We start from the raw sequence: 19,842 nt of genomic DNA, 5'->3' as shown, positions 1-19,842 counted from the left end.
ACACCAATTCCGTGTTTGCCCGAGCCACGTGGAAGCCAATCAATGGCTGTCCACAAGAGACGAATAAGGGGCATATTCTCTTTGTCCTAGAGGGGTATCCTAGTATTACTAAGGATATGAATGAGGAGCTGTAAAAAGGAATTTTGCTTTATTTTGCAAAAATCAGAAATGGGGAAGATGATGAATAATGCTGATGTGTGTAGGTGTGTGGCGTGAATGGCAAAGAAGCAATCAGATCTGATTGATACAGTTGGGGAACCAAGCCATGTGCAATGCACATGCATGTTTAGTAAAAAACAGAACATGGGCTTTCAATGAAATGGGCTTTAAAAGTAAAATCCGAAATGGCCCCACTGTAGTGACTGTGACTTAAGTATCAACCACTGTACGTGAAAAACATTGTTCTTTATGTTCAGTGAATGACTAGTCAAATAGACAAAAAACTGTTATTTTCATGAAATGAATGAAGTGCAGTATACCTTGAGTCTTTGTTCATTCTTGACTTCTTCAATACAGCTGAACTTGTCCTTAATCTAGCCTAGAGCTTGTGAGTGATTAATAAAATTAAATACAAAGGTTTTGACAAGGAAAATAGCCAATATAACAAATCCTAGAAACTAACAATCTCCCCCTTTGGCTTTCCTTGACAAAACATCAACCCATTCACCTCACAAGACTCTCAACACTCAGCCCAACACTATGTTATAATGTACTTGCAATAAGAAGTACTTGCACAACACAGAATATGATAGTACAGCAACCAATGCAGTTTTAAAGCAGCAAGCAATCAAATACATTCTCCCCCTTTTTGTCATGGAAAGACAAAAGGACATACATAAAAAGAAGAGTGAAGTGCAAGAGAGCATAGAGTTGGAAAATGTGCAAGAAAAATCAATGGCAACATGATCAAAAAGGAACTGAAGTAAATGTCATAACTTCCCTGAAATTTGAACTCCCCCTAGAGATGAACTCCCCCTAAAGACTAACTCCCCCTAAAAGCTAACTCTCCCTAAAGCTGATAATCTGCAGCAGCTGCAGCATCTCAATACCGGACTTGCAGAATATAGACATATAATATGAGGGGCAGCTAGAGAAGAAAATAGGCATGCAAAAAAGATTGAAATGCCCTTTAATGAACAGTAACCCAAAGAGCTGAATGGTCGTGTTAAAATGACTGTACATGACGACTGCAGACCAGTCAAAATTGACAAAGTTCGTACAGAACAGAACTGGGACATAAAGCAGTCATGGAATTTGACGAAAAGATAGAGGAATCCTGGAAGAGTTGGAAGCAATGACACACAAGAAAAATCTACGAGTTAGATGTGCTTCAGGGATTTTATTTTTGACAAAACAACAAACACAATTGAAAAAAGAATTAACCACCAATGTCAACACTCTAATAGATATGGAAAATGAAGATTGCAAATTTTGTGCAAGAAAATAAGCATATTTGGGATATAGGGAGGTCAATGCTAGCATTCAAGACTTGTTCTAGTTGGAAAAACAATGTCAAAGACAACCAAAGAGGTTGAATAAGTTTCATCCACAAAAAGAGATTAGAATTTGGCCACTCAAGAGAATTTCTACTTTGGGAACAAATCTTGAAAGCAAAGTTTTTCAACTCATGACAATGACTATGAGAAAATTATTTTCATTTGTTTTGTTTAGGCACATCCCAAGTTAAGTGCAATGATTTGGTCCAATTTTGCGACTCTTTACCCTATAACACCATAAAAACACCTTATTTCTCTCTAGGGCCGTGACTTCTTTGGTCACACTTCCACTTTTTTTTTTTTGTTATTGTTGGATGGTGCACATGTGTTCAAATGAGGAACATTTAGCTGAAGATGGGTCACAAAGGAGAAATTATATTGAAAGGCTAAATTGCATCCTCAAACAAATTGTCTTTGAAACGTATGCAACAAGTTTGATTGACCATGACAAAGTGTTAACTAGAAAGAGATCTCAAAGCTAACATTGGACAAGAAGAAAGGATTATGCTTATTGACATGACACATGTGATGCAAGAACCTTTCTGAATATCAAAGAGAGTATGACAAGTAATGTTAAGACCTTTCAAAAAGGTTATTAAAAAAACGAAACTACTTAAACCAAAGAAAGGAAACTTAAACAATGAAGCACATTTAACTACAAAGAATCATGCATGTGTACAAATGCCAATTGACTTCCGAAGACTAATGTGCTTTGGATTCTCTAAAGCCTTTGTAAAGATGTCTACAAGTTGTTGTTCGGAAGGAACAAAAGTCAAAGTGAGAGTTCCACTCTCCACAAGATCTCGAATGAAATGATGTCTTATGTCAATATGCTTGGTTCGAGTATGTTGCACCGGGTTCTTGGAGATATCTATAGCACTCATGTTATCACAATAGATAAGAAAGGTTTTCTCATCAATTCCATAATCGGCTAACATTTGTCTCATCCAAATGAGTTGTGTACAACAACTCCCTGCTGCTATGTATTCAGCTTCAGCAGTCGACAAAGAGACAGAATTCTGCTTCTTGCTATGCCAAGACACTAAGTTATTCTCAACATAGAAAGCACCACCCGAGGTGCTCTTCAAATCATCACTACACCCAGCCCAATCAGAGTCACTAAATCCAACCAATTTAGTGTTGGTATCATGGGTATACCACAACCCATAGTCAAGAGTCCCACTTATATATTTGATGATCCTCTTTGTTGCAAACAAATGAGATTCTTTGGGATCACTTTGGAACCTAGCACACACTCCTACCGCAAACGATATGTCCGGTCTACTAGCTGTGAGGTAGAGGAGACTTCCTATCATGCTTCTATACAAGGTTTGGTCCACTTGCTTACCACTTGGATCCCTATAAAGTTTGGAGCTTTTACTCATTGGAGTAGTAGCCACTTTGGAAGACTCAAGCCCAAACTTTTTGACCAAATTTCTAGCATACTTAGATTGGGAGATAAATATCCCACTATCTACTTACTTAACTTGCAGCCCTAAAAAGAAATTCATTTCACCAACTAGACTCATTTCAAATTCACTAGACATTACATCAATGAATCTCTTAACATGAAAATTTGAAGTTGAACCAAAGACAATATCATCCACATAAACTTGAGCAATCAAGACATCATTTTTTAACCTTTTTACAAATAGGGTCTTGTCAACCGACCCTCTTTGATACCCATTGGACAACAAGTGATGAGAGAGTCTCTCATACCAAGCTCTTGGAGCTTGCTTCAGCCCATACAAGGCTTTCCTCGATTTATAAACACCATCTCTCATGTGAGGATCCTCAAAACCTTTTGGTTGTTCCACAAAAACTTCCTCATTCAAGTAACCATTTAAAAATGCCGTTTTAACATCCATTTGATACAATTTGAACTTAAGATGGCATGCAATGGCACAAAGTAACCTAACGGACTCAAGTCTAGCAACGGGTGCAAAAGTCTCATCAAAATCAATACCCTCTAATTGAGAGTACCCTTGAGCAACAAGCCTAGCCTTGTTTCTAACTACATTCCCAAATTCATCAGATTTATTTTTGAAGATCCATTTGGTTCCAATGATATTTGTGTTGGCTGGTCTTTCTACAAGACTCCACACTTGGTTTCTCTCAAATTGGTTCAATTCCTCATGCATTGCACTCACCCATTCCTCGTGATTGAGTGCTTCTTTGACATTTTTAGGTTCAACAATGGACACATAGCACACATGAGCAAGTTCATTGGCCATTTGTTTTCTAGTCCTAACTAGTTGGTCTAAAGAACCTAGAATTACATCTTCACCATGGTTACACCTCACCCATCTTGGTTTTTCAGATCTGTCACTCAAGGTTTTGTCATTTTGTTCGCTCTCTGACTTATCAAACTCAACATTTTTTGAGTCATCAGTAAGTTCATCACTGCCTGACTTGGACTCTTCTTTAACCAAATTATCCTCTTTAGGATCAGATTGAGGGAACAATCCATCCTTATCTGCAGCCATTTCAATAGATGCATCATGATCATCTATTTTCACATTTATGGACTCCATCATAGAATTTGTTCGCAAATTGAAAACTCTGAAAACTCTACTGTTGGATGAATAGCCTAAAAACAGACCCTCATCACTTTTAGAATCAAATTTCCCCAAATGTTCTCTATCCTTAAGGATGTAACATGCACTCCCAAACACTCTAAAGTGTGTAACCTTAGGTTTCCTACCCTTCCACAGTTCATAGGGAGTCTTTTTGGTTCCCGGCCTAAGGTAGACTCTATTTATGATGTAACATGCTGTGTTGACCGCCTCAGCCCAGAAATGTTTAGCAAGATTTTTGCTATTCAACATCACTCTTGCCATCTCAATCAAAACCCTATTCTTTCTCTCAACGATTCCATTTTGTTGGGGTGTTATTGGAGCTGAGAATTCATGTTTAATACCCATTTGACAACAAAACTCATCGAATTGAGAGTTTTCAAACTCAGTTCCATGGTCTGATCTAATTCTGGACAGGGTTGACAGACTTGACATACCTTCACTTTTCAGCAGTTTCACAATCTTGACAAAATGATGAAATGTCTCCGACTTGTCCTTAAGAAATGACACCCAAGTGTACCTAGAAAAATCATCTACCATGACTAGAATGTATTTCTTTCCACCTATTGACAAGGTTTGGACAGGACCAACTAAATCCAAGTGAATTAGTTCAAGTGTCCTAGAGGTGCCTATGTCTTTGACTCTTTTGTGTGGTTCTTTGGTTTGTTTCCCCATTTGACATGGACCATAAATAAAAGTTTCGGGCTTTCCTATCTTTGGTAGACCTCTAACAACCTCATGCTTAGACAACTTGTAAAGATCATGAATATTAATGTGACCAAGTCTTTGATGCCAAAGAGAGCTAGTGTCATCAATAGCTCTATTGCAAGTATTCTCAATTTTTCCAACATTGCCATCAAACACATAGCAATCATCCCTAGACCTAGGGGCATTCAAGATCTCCCTTCCTTGGGAGTCAACAATTCTACATCCACTCTTGGACATACATACTTCACCACCTCATACATCACAAAGTTGGCTAATACTAAGCAAATTAGAATTCAGCCCATCAACAAATCTTACATTTTTCAATTCGGGTATACCGGAAATGTGTACAACCTCTTTTCCACTCACAAAGGACTTCTCACCTCCTCCAAAAGTCACACTACCACCATCATAAGGAGCAAGTGAGGTAAAGACCTCCTTATCTCCCATCATATGTTTGGAACACCCACTATCTAGGTACCAAATGTTCCTCTTAGTGGCTGAAAAAGCATTCAAAGTTACTAGACATTTAGTGGAGCTCTTCACAACCCATCTTTGATGTGGACTTGGCTTATTTTTGGGAAGTAGGGTGACAAGTAAGGCAATTTTGATTACCTCTTTGAGTAGATTGTTCACTTGCTCTTGTAGAGAAATATTTCTCTTTGGTTCACTTGACTTCTTTCCTCTAAGTTTGTTGCAATTTGGTCTAATGTGACCTTTGACATGACAATAATGACAAACCGGGACAAACTTTGTTTTTCTAGGTGAAGTAGAACAATCAATTTGTGTGACACTTGATGTAGCTTGACTTGACTTAGAATGAAATGCATTTTGACCAATGTCAATGAAACCTAGACCCTTTTTGACACCATGATCAGATTTTGACTTGACAAAAATGGTCTTTGTATTAGACACACTAGGACTATTTTCACTAAAACCCAAACCGGTCTTATCACCATGATGCTTTCCAATCCTAAGCATCCTATCAACCTTTTCAGCCCCAATGGTGAGCTCAACGATGCTCTCATTTGCTTCATGTACTTCCTTTTGAAGTTTCTCATTCAAAGATTTAAAGTAGATGTTGCTCTCCTTGAGCACTTTGACTTGACTCTCAAAATTTTGTTTCAAGATAGCCACACTTTCTAATTCACTCTCTAATGACTCAATTTTCTCACACAATTTCAATTTAGCATTCTTTAGTTTCTGATTTTCTTCCTTTATGCTAAGAGTTTCGGTGAAAAGTAAGTCATACTTATCACAAAGTGCTGTGTAAGACTCATCATCAGGAGCAGATTCTGAGTCAGACCCACCATCAACTTGTTCAATCTCCTTGATTGATGCAACAAATGCAACTTCATCACCCTCAATATCGGAAGAAGACTCACAATCATTTGAGTCCTCACTCTCACTATCACTCCAAGTGATTTTCATGGCTTTATTCTTACTTGAAGAATAATTCTTTCTATTATTTGCACATTCAATTGCTATGTGACCTATTCCACCACAAGTGTAACATTTCACATCTCTCTTGGTTGTTCTTCCTTCCTTAAAGTTAGACTTCTTCTCTTGTTTTCTCTCAAATGAATTCTCTCCTTGAGGTTTGAATTTGAACTCCTTAAAGTTGTTACCACTAGTCCTAGCTTCTCTCCCTTTATTTCTAAGAATTCGTCTAAATCTTTTGACAAAAAGGGCAACCTCATCATCGGACATGGATGATTTTTCACTCAAGTTTTCACTCATCTCTTTGACACTTTGCAAAGCAATATCCTTTGACTTCTTGCTGTCCCTTTCATCCATTTCAAGTTCCATCTCAAAAGTTTTAAGCTTTCCTACCAATTTGCCAATTTTGAGTTCATCCAAATTTTGGACTTCTTGTATTGCATGTTTCTTAGATTGAAATCTCTTAGGTAGAGATCTAAGAACCTTTTGGACAATGGTAGACTCCTCATAGGGTTTACCTAGGGACATGGCTTCATTTGTGAGGGCTTCCAACCTTTCATAGAACTCGGAAAATGACTCGGACTCTTTCATCCTAATTTCTTCAAATTTGGCATGTACCATTTGAAGCTTAAGTGACCTAACTTGTTTGTCCCCTTCATGAACAACCCTAGGTTTGTTCCAAGCTTGCCTAGCCGTGACACAATGTTGTATGTGTGCAAATTGTGAGGAAGATAGTGCAGTAACAATAGCATTTCTAGCCTTCTTGTTGGAGCTAGAGGCCGTGACTTCGACAAAAGACCATTCGGACCTAGGCTTAGGAGTTTCAATCCCATCAACAGTTCGTGTGGGAGGAATCCACTCAACAGTGAGATACTCATATGCCAACTCGTCATAGGCATCAAGAAAAATTTCAAATTTCTCTCTCCAAGCAGCGTAGTTGCTGCCATCAAAGAATGGAGGAGAGTTGCAAGATCCTGCGACTCGATCTCTTTCCATCTAGACACACCTAGAAAACAAACAATACCCTAGGACCTCTCTATTTGCTTTTAGAGTAGCGCTCTGATACCAATTGAAAGTTTAATTTAGGTGATCTATTCACTTAATTAACTTGATTAAATTCACTTTCAGTGATCGGACCCCAATTTTAATTTTATATGATCATTCATGAACTAGTCAAACAGACACAACTCTGACGATGCAGTAACTAAAATCTGAACCTCCAAATTTACTTGTAAAATTAAATCAACTTCAGTAAATACCACAAGTCAGAACACACCAGGTAATTGAGTGACACCCTATGCACTCAAAGGATCCATCAATGTAGGCATCCCAGTGCTATAAACAACTAAAGTGGTGTGTGGACAGATTTAACAAACTTTCATTTAGCATTCATGGTCTATGTTAACATGCTAAAGTGAAGTGTGTGATCTTGTGAAGATATTTTCGAATTAATAATCAGCAACACATAGGAAAACAGATCACAAACAAGCCACACAATTGTTCACCCAGAAAACCACTAACGGTTAAAAACTGGGGGTCTTTCCAGCTGACCAAGCAATCCACTAAATAAGAAGTTCAATACAAAGGGAGCACACAACACACAAGCTCAATCACTAAGTCCTAGACTAAGTGGCAGCTTTCTTACCCCTTTGTGCAACTTCCATAAGCAAGGCAATCGATCATTCATGAAGAAGGCAGCTCCAACTCCAAGCTCATCAACCCATGGCACCAATTCGCACCAAGCCCAGTAGATTCATCAATGCATGAACATGATATGCCAATGTAGGATTCTTAAAAAGAAGATCAACCTTCTCAAGCTAGAGGCATGAAAAGGTTGATATTGAATCCTTCAACTAAAATCTAAAATGAATGTGTTTGAAGAATATATAAAAAGATTTAAACACTCAAACCCATTTAGAATTTTAGATGAAACAAACAAGTTCAGAAAATCATTTTGATTTTTAAGAATTAAATGAACATTTTCTGACTTGATAAAATTGAGCACTCACCCTCAAAAATACCCAGACCTTAAACACGAAAATACCCACAGAGAATGCTCATAGACCCGCCAAAAAGATCTGAACAGAGTACCTCATATACCCGTACACACACACACACCAATTCCGTGTTTGCCCGAGCCACGTGGAAGCCAATCAATGGCTGTCCACAAGAGACGAATAAGGGGCATATTCTCTTTGTCCTAGAGGGGTATCCTAGTATTACTAAGGATAGGAATGAGGAGCTGTAAAAAGGAATTTTGCTTTATTTTGCAAAAATCAGAAATGGGGAAGATGATGAATAGTGCTGATGTGTGTAGGTGTATGGCGTGAATGGCAAAGAAGCAATCAGATCTGATTGATACAGTAGGGGAACCAAGCCATGTGCAATGCACATGCATGTTTAGTAAAAAACAGAACATGGGCTTTCAATGAAATGGGCTTTAAAAGTAAAACCCGAAATGGCCCCACTGTAGTGACTGTGACTTAAGTATCAACCACTGTACGTGAAAAACATTGTTCTTTATGTTCAGTGAATGACTAGTCAAATAGACAAAAAACTGTTATTTTCATGAAATGAATGAAGTGCAGTATACCTTGAGTCTTTGTTCATTCTTGACTTCTTCAATACAGCTGAACTTGTCCTTAATCTAGCCTAGAGCTTGTGAGTGATTAATAAAATTAAATACAAAGGTTTTGACAAGGAAAATAGCCAATATAACAAATCCTAGAAACTAACATCTTCAATTATTTTATTTTATTTTCTTTTATTTTATTTTCTTTTCACGTCTTAATTGTAGAAATAATTTTATTAATCTGCGATTAGGACGTAAGTCACGCTTCACTCTGAGATATTAAATTTTAGGGTTAAATACATTTTTGGTCCACGAACTTTAAGAGATTTCTCAATTTGGTCCACAAATTTCAAAACGTGACAAAAATACCCATAAATTATCCAACTTTTGTCAATTGAGGAAAACTGTTAGCTTCCATCCACAAAGCTAACGGAAACGGCCATGTGAGAAACATGTGACCACATCCCCAAGGGTGGTTTCGTCCATTCAGACCCCTTTCCACCCAGTTCCCTATGTCCTTCCACTCCCTGCGTAAAGTATTGAAGATAGAAAACAAAAGGAATCTTGCAGAAAGAAAACATGAGGAATCTTGCAGAGAAAAGTTAAGATGAATTCCTGTTTGGTAAGTGAGAAAGTGTGAGTTCTAGGTGTAAGATCGGTGCTATTGTGACACTTGGAGTCTGAAATTTCAACAAAGCTAGGATGAATTTTCGAAGAAGGACTAATATAAGCCTGCAACCAGTATATGGTCAGTGTTTGACCCAAGATCTATAGTTTATTCTCTTGTTTAGTACTGTGATCTATACTTTTTCCTTTGTTTTTTCACTTGTGGTCCCAGTATGTCTGGCTGATTATGGATTTTTCATGTGGTCTCCCAATATTGAATTTTAGGGTTTTATTTTTGTTGCATTGCAATAAGTTATGGCAGCTTTGATACAATTGGTTGGTGGGTATTATTTATATGGATCTATGCATTGAATACAATAATTTATTTTCACAATGTTATTACCATGGTTGGAGTTGGTATCTTAATTCTTTGTTTTGCCATTGCATATTGGATCATATATATTTTCTTAACACAAAGCACGTACTACTCCCTGCAATATATAACACAAAGCACTACTCCCTGCAATAAATGACTACTAGTTGAAAGAGTCCACACTCATTTGCACCCTTATGCTGCCTTTTTTTTAGAGTCCACACTTTCTTTATGCTGCCCAAAACATATGACAGATACTCAAGAGGTAGTGGCCTCATCTATTCATTGGAAATTACATTAAGTTTCTAGAGCCATGTATGTCCATCAGTTTTGTAGAGCTAGGATTGTTCCTGTTTATGTTTAATTTGTGGGCTTAGGCCCACCATCATACTAAAAAAAAAGAAGGACAACCAGTAAAATCTACAGGTTATTAATGTCAAAATTCATATTCAAATTATGGTATACCATATTAGTCTGCATTATCATTGTATTGATGGTTAAATCTATTGACTACGTGATTTCTTTTACAAAATGAACTAATGAATATTAGGAGTGACATTCATGTGTATTTATGTTTTGCCTTAAATTGCAGATAATTATGATGGACACTTTACTGTTGAAATGCACCATGGGGGACGATTCTTCAATATAGGTGCAAATGAGTCGCACAGGATATATGTGGGTGGCTCAATAACATACTTTGACTATTGTGACAAGAAATTTATGTCCATGTTAGACTTGACAGACATGGCTAAGGTTGAAGGATATACAGGGGCTTGTGAGTTTTGTTATAAACTTCCAGGTACAATAGATGATGAAGGCTTGATGGCACTCACCAATGACTTGCAGGTGTATGATATGTGTAACTGTGTGCCAATTAACAAAGTGATAAATGTTTATTTGTCTACTATAGAACCTGTTATTGATGGAGATGAAGAGTTTTCCCCACTAATGCATGAGTCAATGCATGCACACAAGAGACAAGATGAGGTGCTTATTGAGGACTATGTAGAGTCAGCTAAGGATGGTGATAATGAAGAGGATGATCCTGACTTTTTGGATTCTGAGTATGAGCAAACTGATGATGACTTGGATTTTGATGAATGTATAGATCCTGAGTGTGAGTATGTAGGCCCTAGCCAAGCTAAGACAACTGATGGTGCTGGGACTTTAAAGAGGACCAAAACTCAAGTCGGCACATCAAAGAAAATAAACCATGAGGTTGAGCCAGAAATTGTGGAGTCTGCAGATGAGTGTGCATCTGAAGATGAGCTGAGAAGTGTGGATGGTGATTCTGAAGATGATGGAAATGGGAACCCCAAAAAAAAGTTGCCAAAATTTCCTGTTTTCAATCCTAAGACAGATCTAAAAAATCCAAAGTTTTTATTGGGACAGTGGTATGAGTCGAAGAAGTTGTTTAGGGAAGCAGTGAGAGCATATGCAATCAAGATTGGCAGACAAATTAAGATTGTGAAAAATGATTCTACGAGAATGATGGCAAAGTGTCAAGGAAAGTGTCCCTGGACTATCACTGCAAACATGGCAGATGCAAGTGGTACATTTCAGGTTAGAAAGTTTGTTGACAAACATAAATGTTCAAGGATGGTGAAAAACAGAAATGCAACCGCAAAATGGATCTCAGAGAAATAATTGAATGTATTTAGAACTAATCCAGACTGGAATATGACTGCATTTGGGGAGACTGTTAAACAAGACCACTCTGTTAAGATTTCAATGGCATCATTGTATAGAGCCAGGAGGAGGGCACTCAAAGCTGTTGAAGGGACCTATATGGAGCAATATGCTTGTCTTTGGGACTATGCTGAAGAACTAAGAAGGACTAACCCGGAAAGCACAATTGAACTGCAGAATGATGCAGACAATAATGGAAATATGATCATCTTTAAAAGGCTTTACATATGCTTTGGTGCAATAAAGAAAGGGTTTAGGAATGGCTGTAGGCCTTTGATTGGCCTGGATGGTTGCCACATCAAAGGCCCTCATCCAGGGCAACTGTTGGCAGCTGTTGGTATTGATGCCAACAATGGACTATATCCAATTGCTTGGGCAGTGGTAGAGGTTGAGAACAAAAGCTCATGGTGTTGGTTTTTGCAACATTTGAAGGTTGATCTGGAGATCAACAATAGCTATGGTTGGACCTTCATTACAGATAAGCAAAAAGGCCTTGTTCCTGCTCTTGAACTTGAGCTACCTCACTCTCACCATAGGCATTGTGTGCGCCACTTCTATAACAATTTTAAAGTCGATCATAAAGGCCTCACATTGAAGAATATGCTTTGGGATGCAGCTAGAGCAACTACAATGGGAAAATTCACCAATGCAATGGATGTAATCAAGGAGGCAGATGTTGAAGCATATAACTGGTTGCAAAAGTTTTCACCAACAAACTGGTCTAGGTCTCACTTTCATACCTTCCCAAAATGTGAAATATTGCTTAACAACTTATGTGAATCCTTCAATGCAGCTATCATTCAAGCAAGAGACAAACCAATCCTTACAATGCTTGAAAGGGTTAGGATGTATGTTGTTAACAGATTGGCAGTTAGAAGGCAAGCTGTGGAGAAGTGGCATGACGATATTGGGCCTAAAATTCATAAGATACTGGAGAAGAACAAAGTGGATGCTGGTTGGTGCTTGGCTCATTGGAATGGGGAAGGGAAATTCCAAGTAACTTGTCACTATGGTACAACCTTGACAGTGGATCTTAATGCAAAAGAGTGTAGTTGCAAGAAATGGGACTTGAGTGGTATCCCATGTCCACATGCCCTTGCTGCAATTTTCTGGAAAGATCATGATCCACTTGACTATATTGATGAGTACTACAAGAAGTCCACATATCTGAAGGCATATGAGCCTTATATCAATCCAATTAGGGATCAACAAGAGTGGTTTAAGACAGGATATCATCCAATTTCTCCCCCAGTGTACCACAAACAACCTGGGAGGCCAAAGAAGAATAGAAACAAAGAGCCAGATGAGGTACCTGCAACTTATGAGCATGATCCAACAAAGTTGAAGAGGCTTTATATTAAAATCAAGTGTAGCATGTGTGGTGGAGAAGGTCATAACATCAGGTCTTGTCAAAGAAGGAAGAATTCAACTCAGGTATGGCACAATCAAAATGATGTGGTATAGATGGTTGTAATTGTTTACTAATTAATTCATTTGACTATATGCACCTGGTTTCATGTAGGAAACCTCTGGTGGAGAACAAGCTAGAACATCAAGGAGGGCACCACCTAGAAAAAAAGATACTCAGGTATGCTTTTAGTAATTATTTGCTGTTATATTCTATCACAGCATCAATGCACACTTTGACTATAGTTAATTAATCAATGCAGGGGAGCAACCAAGCACATAACACTCAAGGGAGCCAGACACATGTGAGCCAAGCCAAAAAATGCCCTGTAAGCAATCAGATAAAGGCCTTTAACTTTTTGTGTTTGTATGTAAAATTCATTGCAATCAATTGAAGCCATAACTCACTTTGACTACAGGTTAGAAGGACAAGACAGACCACTACGAATCACTCATCTCAGCCCACTGGAAATATCTCATCTCAGCCCACTGGAAATATCTCATTTCAGCCTACTGGGCAGACCAATACTCAATCAAGTATTCAATGGATGCCATCACAGAATGCCAATTCTGAAACTGACTTGGGTGGGGAGTATGCATGAAATTGACTTAATTTGAGACATCAAGCTGATGAATTAGCTCTTAAGAGTGTTTATTTTGGAACTTGTACTTGGAAATTATAAATCTAGTTATTTAGGGGACTTGTAGTTTATTAATTTGACTTATTTTGGTAAGGGGTTAAAATATTGCACAATTAGATTACCCTGATATAGTTATAATGTTATTTTGGCCATGTGATGGGATATGAATGTTATTTGTATGAGAGTAGTGTTCATTTTGGTGAGAATTCACTCATGTATATTTTGTAGCAATTATTGGCAAAATCCTATAATCAGTATGAATGATATTTTGTGGAAAAATGTTGGCAATATTGTGCAATATTCTTTCAGATGAAATGAAATGGTACCATAACTGTCTAGTAAGCCAATATTTTTAAACAACAACATCATTCCATTTCCTTTCTTTAATCAACCCCCCACTTTCTTTTTCATTTCTTTTTGTTCTTTATCCCACAAACCCCACTTACTTTAAACAAACTCCATCTTTTTGTTCTTTAAACAAATGTAAATTTTCAATTGTCAATTTGGTCACGTTCCATTAATTTGTCCAGTAAGACAATGTGCTTGTAGCCATTGAATTCATTAGTTCAAAAGAGTCAATACATATTCATTTGAAAAAGCAGTCAGTACATATTCCAACCCCACAAGCCAAAATAGACTACTCCACCCACACCCATACATTACATAGCATATAGAATAGAAATACCTAAGCATTACTAAAACTAGCATTACATCACACTAGAAATTTCCCACCACACAGTCTACATCAACTACCCATATGACTATTTGCATTTTCCATTCCACATCACCAATATCACCAACCAAGATACAACCAACAACAACTACAAAATCTTTTCTCTTGCTCTACTCTTGTTGGATTCGAGTTGCCCAATACGTCTCAACAGCCCTGGGATCACTTGTTTGGATCGCTCACAAATGGGTGGATCAATCCACATGAACAACCCACAACCACCATGGCTCTGTCACATGAAGAAATATAGTGAAATAAAAAACCAGGTATGATACCCTCACTGATCTCTCATTAAAATCAAAATAAAACTCACCTGATATCTTGCACATGCGAAGAACCTTCTCCCTGGATTAGCATCAGTCCATGATGTCTTTTGTTGGGCCAACCTTGAACAATGACAAAAAATTGGATCCATCTTCTTCCTTGTTTCAGATTTCTCTCACACAACCCAACTGTAAAATCCAAAAATCCAAATGTTTCTTAAATGCTAAATGCTTTATTTTGTTCAGAACCCAAGCCTTAATAACATCTCTACCTCCTGACATAAATAGTATAAGATTAGATTTTTTTTGGGAAAATGAATGTACAATGGTGGGAAAATTGGCAGAGAGTGGAGGGAAGTGGAAGGACATAGGGAACTGGGTCTGAATGGACGAAACCACCCATGGGGATGTGGTCACATGTTTCTCACATGGCCTTTTCCGTTAGCTTTGTGGATGGAAGCTAACAGATTTCCTCAATTGACAAAAGTTGGATAATTCGTGGGCATTTTTGTCACGTTTTGAAATTTGTGGACCAAATTGAGAAATCTCTCAAAGTTCGTGGACCAAAAATGTATTTAACCCTAAATTTTATTCAGGATTAGGGCGTGACAGTAGTCCGCCATTTTTAGTGGTTACAAATTTGCATACAGCGTAAGTTCTTGTATCACTATATGACGGTCTTTAAAAATTCGGTTGATCTCCTCTTTTCCTCCCAAAGGTACGCTTAAGTCAAACAGACCCACCAATGGTTCGGATCATAATCCTAACTTTCAAGCGAGACAAACATATACAAAAGAATGCGATGCACCAGTAACAAACAAAATATTGGCGAGTGTATTAGACAGATCGAAGTAACTTACCATTCAATGCTGCCTCATTGTTTGCTCCATGGAGTGCATACGCTCTTCCTCCTTGTTTTGGTCGAGGTCCAGGTCTTCTCCACTATCCGTGTGCTATATTCGGCAGAGTTTTCTATTGTCCTTGCTGCTGAAAAGGTGTACGTGCTTGTGCATTGCCCGGTGATCGGAGTCTGAGCGTGTTGTGGTGTGCCTTGTACTTCTATTATTTGTGGGCATTGATTTTTAAAGTGTCCTTTAGCTCTACATTGGTAACAAGTCTTCGAATTCTGTGCACTACCACTCGCTCCACTAGATTGTCCATTGCCTTGTCCATGGCCAATCCTTTCCTCTTTTTGTCCTTTCTCTCGGTCCTCTTACTTAGTGAATGCACATAGTCCTGCTCTTGTGCATAAGCTGCATTCATTAGCTCAGTAAAGTTGGCGAAGTTGTTGCTCACAATGTTTTTTCGGATTCCATCCCTTAATCCAATGAGAAATCGAGCCATCTTCATCTCATCATCTTGCATAACTGACTGTCCGAACCTTCCCAAATCAGTGAACTTAGCCATGTACTCAACAACAATCAGATTTCCTTACTCCAATTCTATAAATTCATTAACTCTGCTCAAACGAACTGGCTTGGGAAAATGGGAAAATATCGATTATCAAAGTGTACTTTGAATGCTTCTCAGCGCATAAGAGCTATATTCTCAGTTTGGGTGATTACGCTCTACCAAGCGTCGACTTCTCCTTCCAAGAATTGCGCTGCTAGCCATACTCGGTATTTAGGTGGTCCATTAACAGCGTTTAGTTTCTTCAAGACATGTTGACTCCAAACTTCAGCATTCCCAATCTCGGTGCCTCCATGAAACCTAGTCGGTTTCATCCTTAGGAGATTGTTCAAGTACTCTCTCTTTCTCTTTTCCTCCCTTTCGGCTCGAGGTATCTGCGATTGGGCATTAAGGAATGCCTGTATAAACTTTGTCATCTGCTGAGGGTTAAACTGTGGAGATTCGAGACTGGGTGGCATCTTGTCGACAAGACTGAAAGAAAAATGGTCTCAACAAAGTGTTTAAGTAGAAACAAATACTTGAACGGGATAATCAATGAAGACACGACAACCAAAAACTTTCGAGTTTCAAAATTCATTTTAGAAACGTTTCAAAAAACACTTTCGGAAATCTTTTCGAAAAAATATTTCAAAATCAGTTCGAAAAGTTGTAAACTCTTTTGACAAGTTTTATAAATGTTTAGGAAAACTTCATGTGCACTTTGAAAATGCACTGATACCACTTCAACTGTCGCACCCCAAACCCCAAGTATGCAGCAGAGACACCCACCTTGAATGCCCCATGAAATTAATACCAATAGACCAGTATTAATTTCCCAAGATACTCAAGGCGAGTTAAACCTTTTGTTTAAATAGATTGGGTTGGATCAAAGTACCCATTACATAATAGGATCTTTTAAGAAAATAATACAATCAAAATAGATAGATAAAATTAACCAACCCGCTAAGGTAGAATAGTTAAATCAACACCCTAAAAAGGATTACCAAAGTATAGGCAAAACCCAATTAAGTTTACAAATTGAGTAAATTCGATAAAACATAAAGATCATTGTTTAAACAAGTTCTGAATGGAAATAAACATAAAATAACCAATGAAAGGCAGGAACGGCTACAAATGAAAATACATGAGCAAAGAGACCTTCAGACGCCTGACAAGAGATTCCAAAGTTGCGCACCCTTCAATCAAGATCTCCTCCAAAAGGCAAACCTGCATAAGCAAGAGAAAACAAAACAAAACAAAGAAAGTAGGGTGTAAGCATCACATACGATCATAGCTTCCCTCAGGGGACCCTTCTAGGTTTGTAAACCTTTAAAACCTTTTCCAGTGAAAGATTGTTTTCCAAAACACCAAAATATTTTCACAAAACATTTGAACACCTCAGCTGTAGCAGTATATGAGAAACATGCATAAAAAACCCACAAATAACAATTACTCAGATGATTGATACACATTAGGTACTACTACGGCTAGCCATAATCAAAAGAAACAACTACCATAGTGAGAGTGACATGGTCAACAAAGGTAGTAACTCTCAATTGAATAACCATACCACCTGCCACCTATAAGTTTTGAGCATCTGCTAGTCCAAATACACGTTGCAACGTAATGACTTGGCTAGTCCCTTCACAACTTTAATGATAACCCTTCTAGAAGATTTAGGGATTTGAACCCAAGGTCACTTTGGTAACCCTTACTCTTAAACCCATCATAAGAAATATAATTATAATAGCATGTTATAACAGTTTAAAAATCACACACACACACAAGAGTCCATAGTTGGGAATGTAGGATAAACCCCCCTACATGGAATCCAATGCTCTTCACGTATTCTCTTCCACAACCTTCCACATTCGTGTACGGTCCTATCTTGGTTGTGCAAGTGAAAATGAGAAACAATGATCCTTATTTATAGGCAGTAGAGGGTGGGAAGAAGTTGTAAGTTTTCAATATGGGATAGAATGCACTAAAAATACAAAACAAGGAGTAAAACTCAAATTGGGTCAAGAAAACCCGGTTGAATGGCCCACTTACAGAGACGAAACGGCCCAGATGAAGAACACGCGAGTCAACATGACCCGGTTGGCTGGTGACTAGTCTTCACACAAAATCAATGGCTGAGACTGGCTAGGCTTAATGAGCTCCAATGCTCAAGAGTAAAACACATGGATTGATCAGGTGTGGCGCATCCTTTGCAGCTCACCGTGAGCTCGCTCACTCAGCGCTCTGTCCGCCTGTCCAAAAAATAGCTCGGGACTCCAAATAATTCTCCAAAAAATCCTACGAGATCGTTTCAATGAGTACTAATTTTCTATATCCTCATTACAACAATTTTTCTTTCAAAACAATTAAAGAAAAATTCAACTCCAATAAATTTAATTCCCAAAAATTTAATTCAAACTTGGTAATCACCAAAATTGTGTACAAGGTACGTAATAGAGCTCAACTCTAAGCAACTAATGGTACAAGTTAGTTACACAAAAGACAAAGGAAACTCAATTTCCTTTAAGAAACCTTAAGCTTCTAAGTGCAAAAGAGTTTTCGAAAAACACGTATCAACACAAGATAGGATGAAAAATCTGGGTTGCTACACCAACATACTTACTGTGAAGCGAGTGTTGAAGAAGCGATTCAGAAATTCTCCTTTCATTTGCTCCCAGCTATCAATGGACTCATGCTCTAAGTCTGTGTACTAGTCAAACGCGGCTCCTCAAAAAGAACGAACGAACTGTTTCACATGGTGGTCACCTTCTGTGCCAGCACTATTGCATGTTTCAATGAAATGGGCTACATGTTGTTTGGTGTTACCTTTTCCATCGAATTGCAAAAACTTGGGGGGTTGGTACCTTGTTGGCATGCGTAGGTTGTCCAACCTCCTGGTGTATGTCTTGGAGTACGTAAGGGAATCCCTTGAAGAATCGCCATATTGAGCTTTGATGGTGTTCGCGATCATATCTTGAAGTTGTTGGATCGATAACGAAGCTACCAAGGTGGAATTGGCTTTGATTTCTCCTTTTGTTAGGAGTCAGATTCTCGAATCTGTTCTTTCATATGGTGATTTGGACCTTGACTTGAATCATCGTAATGTCGCGACTCTAGCTTATTCATGAAAGAAGCGATATGCATGTCCTTCTCTTCAACAGTCTTTGTCAATTTGGCAATGGCATGGGCCATTTGAGCTAGTTATTCCTCGACGTTCACAGCTCCCATCATCATAAATTGCACGGTTGTAAAGCAGAAAGAATCGAAGGACTTTGAGGGAATTGTTGAAATCTCCCTCGTCTGATCCTCAGTTGGTGATCCAAAGTATGACCTCGTACTTGAGTCAGCATCAGAAACAAAGGAGGGTGATCGCTCCTTTGATTTCTTCGAGTCATCCAAGCATCTCTTTGTACTTCGTGAAGTATGTTTCTTTGGCCCCAGCGATGCGAAAGTAATGACTGGTTGATGTTTGAGTTGCGATTCACGCTTCTTGGATGGTAGAGCCATGGAAGTCAATTTTTGAGTTGACAGCAGGGCTCTCGATTTTCTCCGAGCTACAGTGTCGATGAAGTCGCAACTCGTTGTAGAGGTAGCAGCACCTTTCTTGTTCTTTCTCACCAACGCGACATGAATCCTATTGAATTCCATTTCTTGGAATATAATTGCAAACTTAAGTGTTGGAGAAAGAGATGAAGACAGAGATGGTCCTACTGTGTGTGCCAAATTTGGGAACACAATTTTTCTGCAAATTAAATAAGACAAGAAAAGTGTACAAAATATTTGTATTTAATTAATTTGAGGATTACAATCTCTGTGTGTCTATTCTTTACAAAAAATATTCATCTGATTTAATCACCAAGGTTGTGCTTGAGCTAAGGGTGATAAACACTTGTTCTTGAATCGAACAGTTGAATCTTCAAGTCTTCTTGAACAATTGATATTTGATCAAGGG

At 38.2% G+C, this 19,842-nt stretch overlaps 1 protein-coding gene across 1 annotated transcript; it reads left to right on the top strand.

The window, feature by feature from the left end:
* Positions 1 to 11,451: 11,451 nt before the first annotated feature.
* On the top strand, positions 11,452 to 13,469 carry LOC147299710 (uncharacterized). The gene is made up of 4 exons (XM_086231887.1): positions 11,452 to 12,894; positions 12,983 to 13,048; positions 13,131 to 13,196; positions 13,287 to 13,469. The coding sequence occupies exons 1-4, from the start codon at positions 11,452 to 11,454 to the stop codon at positions 13,467 to 13,469; spliced, it is 1,758 nt and encodes a 585-aa protein (XP_086088013.1).
* Positions 13,470 to 19,842: the final 6,373 nt, after the last annotated feature.

The sequence above is a fragment of the Dryas octopetala genome, chromosome 1 (genome assembly GCF_963921425.1).
Source record: "Dryas octopetala chromosome 1, drDryOcto1.1, whole genome shotgun sequence".
In the NCBI taxonomy this organism is placed as follows: Eukaryota; Viridiplantae; Streptophyta; class Magnoliopsida; order Rosales; family Rosaceae; genus Dryas; species Dryas octopetala.
The sequence above is the reverse complement of the archived record's forward strand: the minus strand, read 5'-3'. Positions and strand labels throughout refer to the sequence as shown.

Excerpts from the sequence above, each read along its gene's own strand:
- LOC147299710 (XM_086231887.1), top strand. The coding sequence starts at position 11,452 with ATGACTGCATTTGGGGAGACTGTTAAACAAGACCACTCTGTTAAGATT. Across the intron at positions 12,895-12,982 it reads GAAGGAAGAATTCAACTCAG|GAAACCTCTGGTGGAGAACA; the intron begins GTATGGCACAAT and ends GGTTTCATGTAG. Across the intron at positions 13,049-13,130 it reads CTAGAAAAAAAGATACTCAG|GGGAGCAACCAAGCACATAA; the intron begins GTATGCTTTTAG and ends TAATCAATGCAG.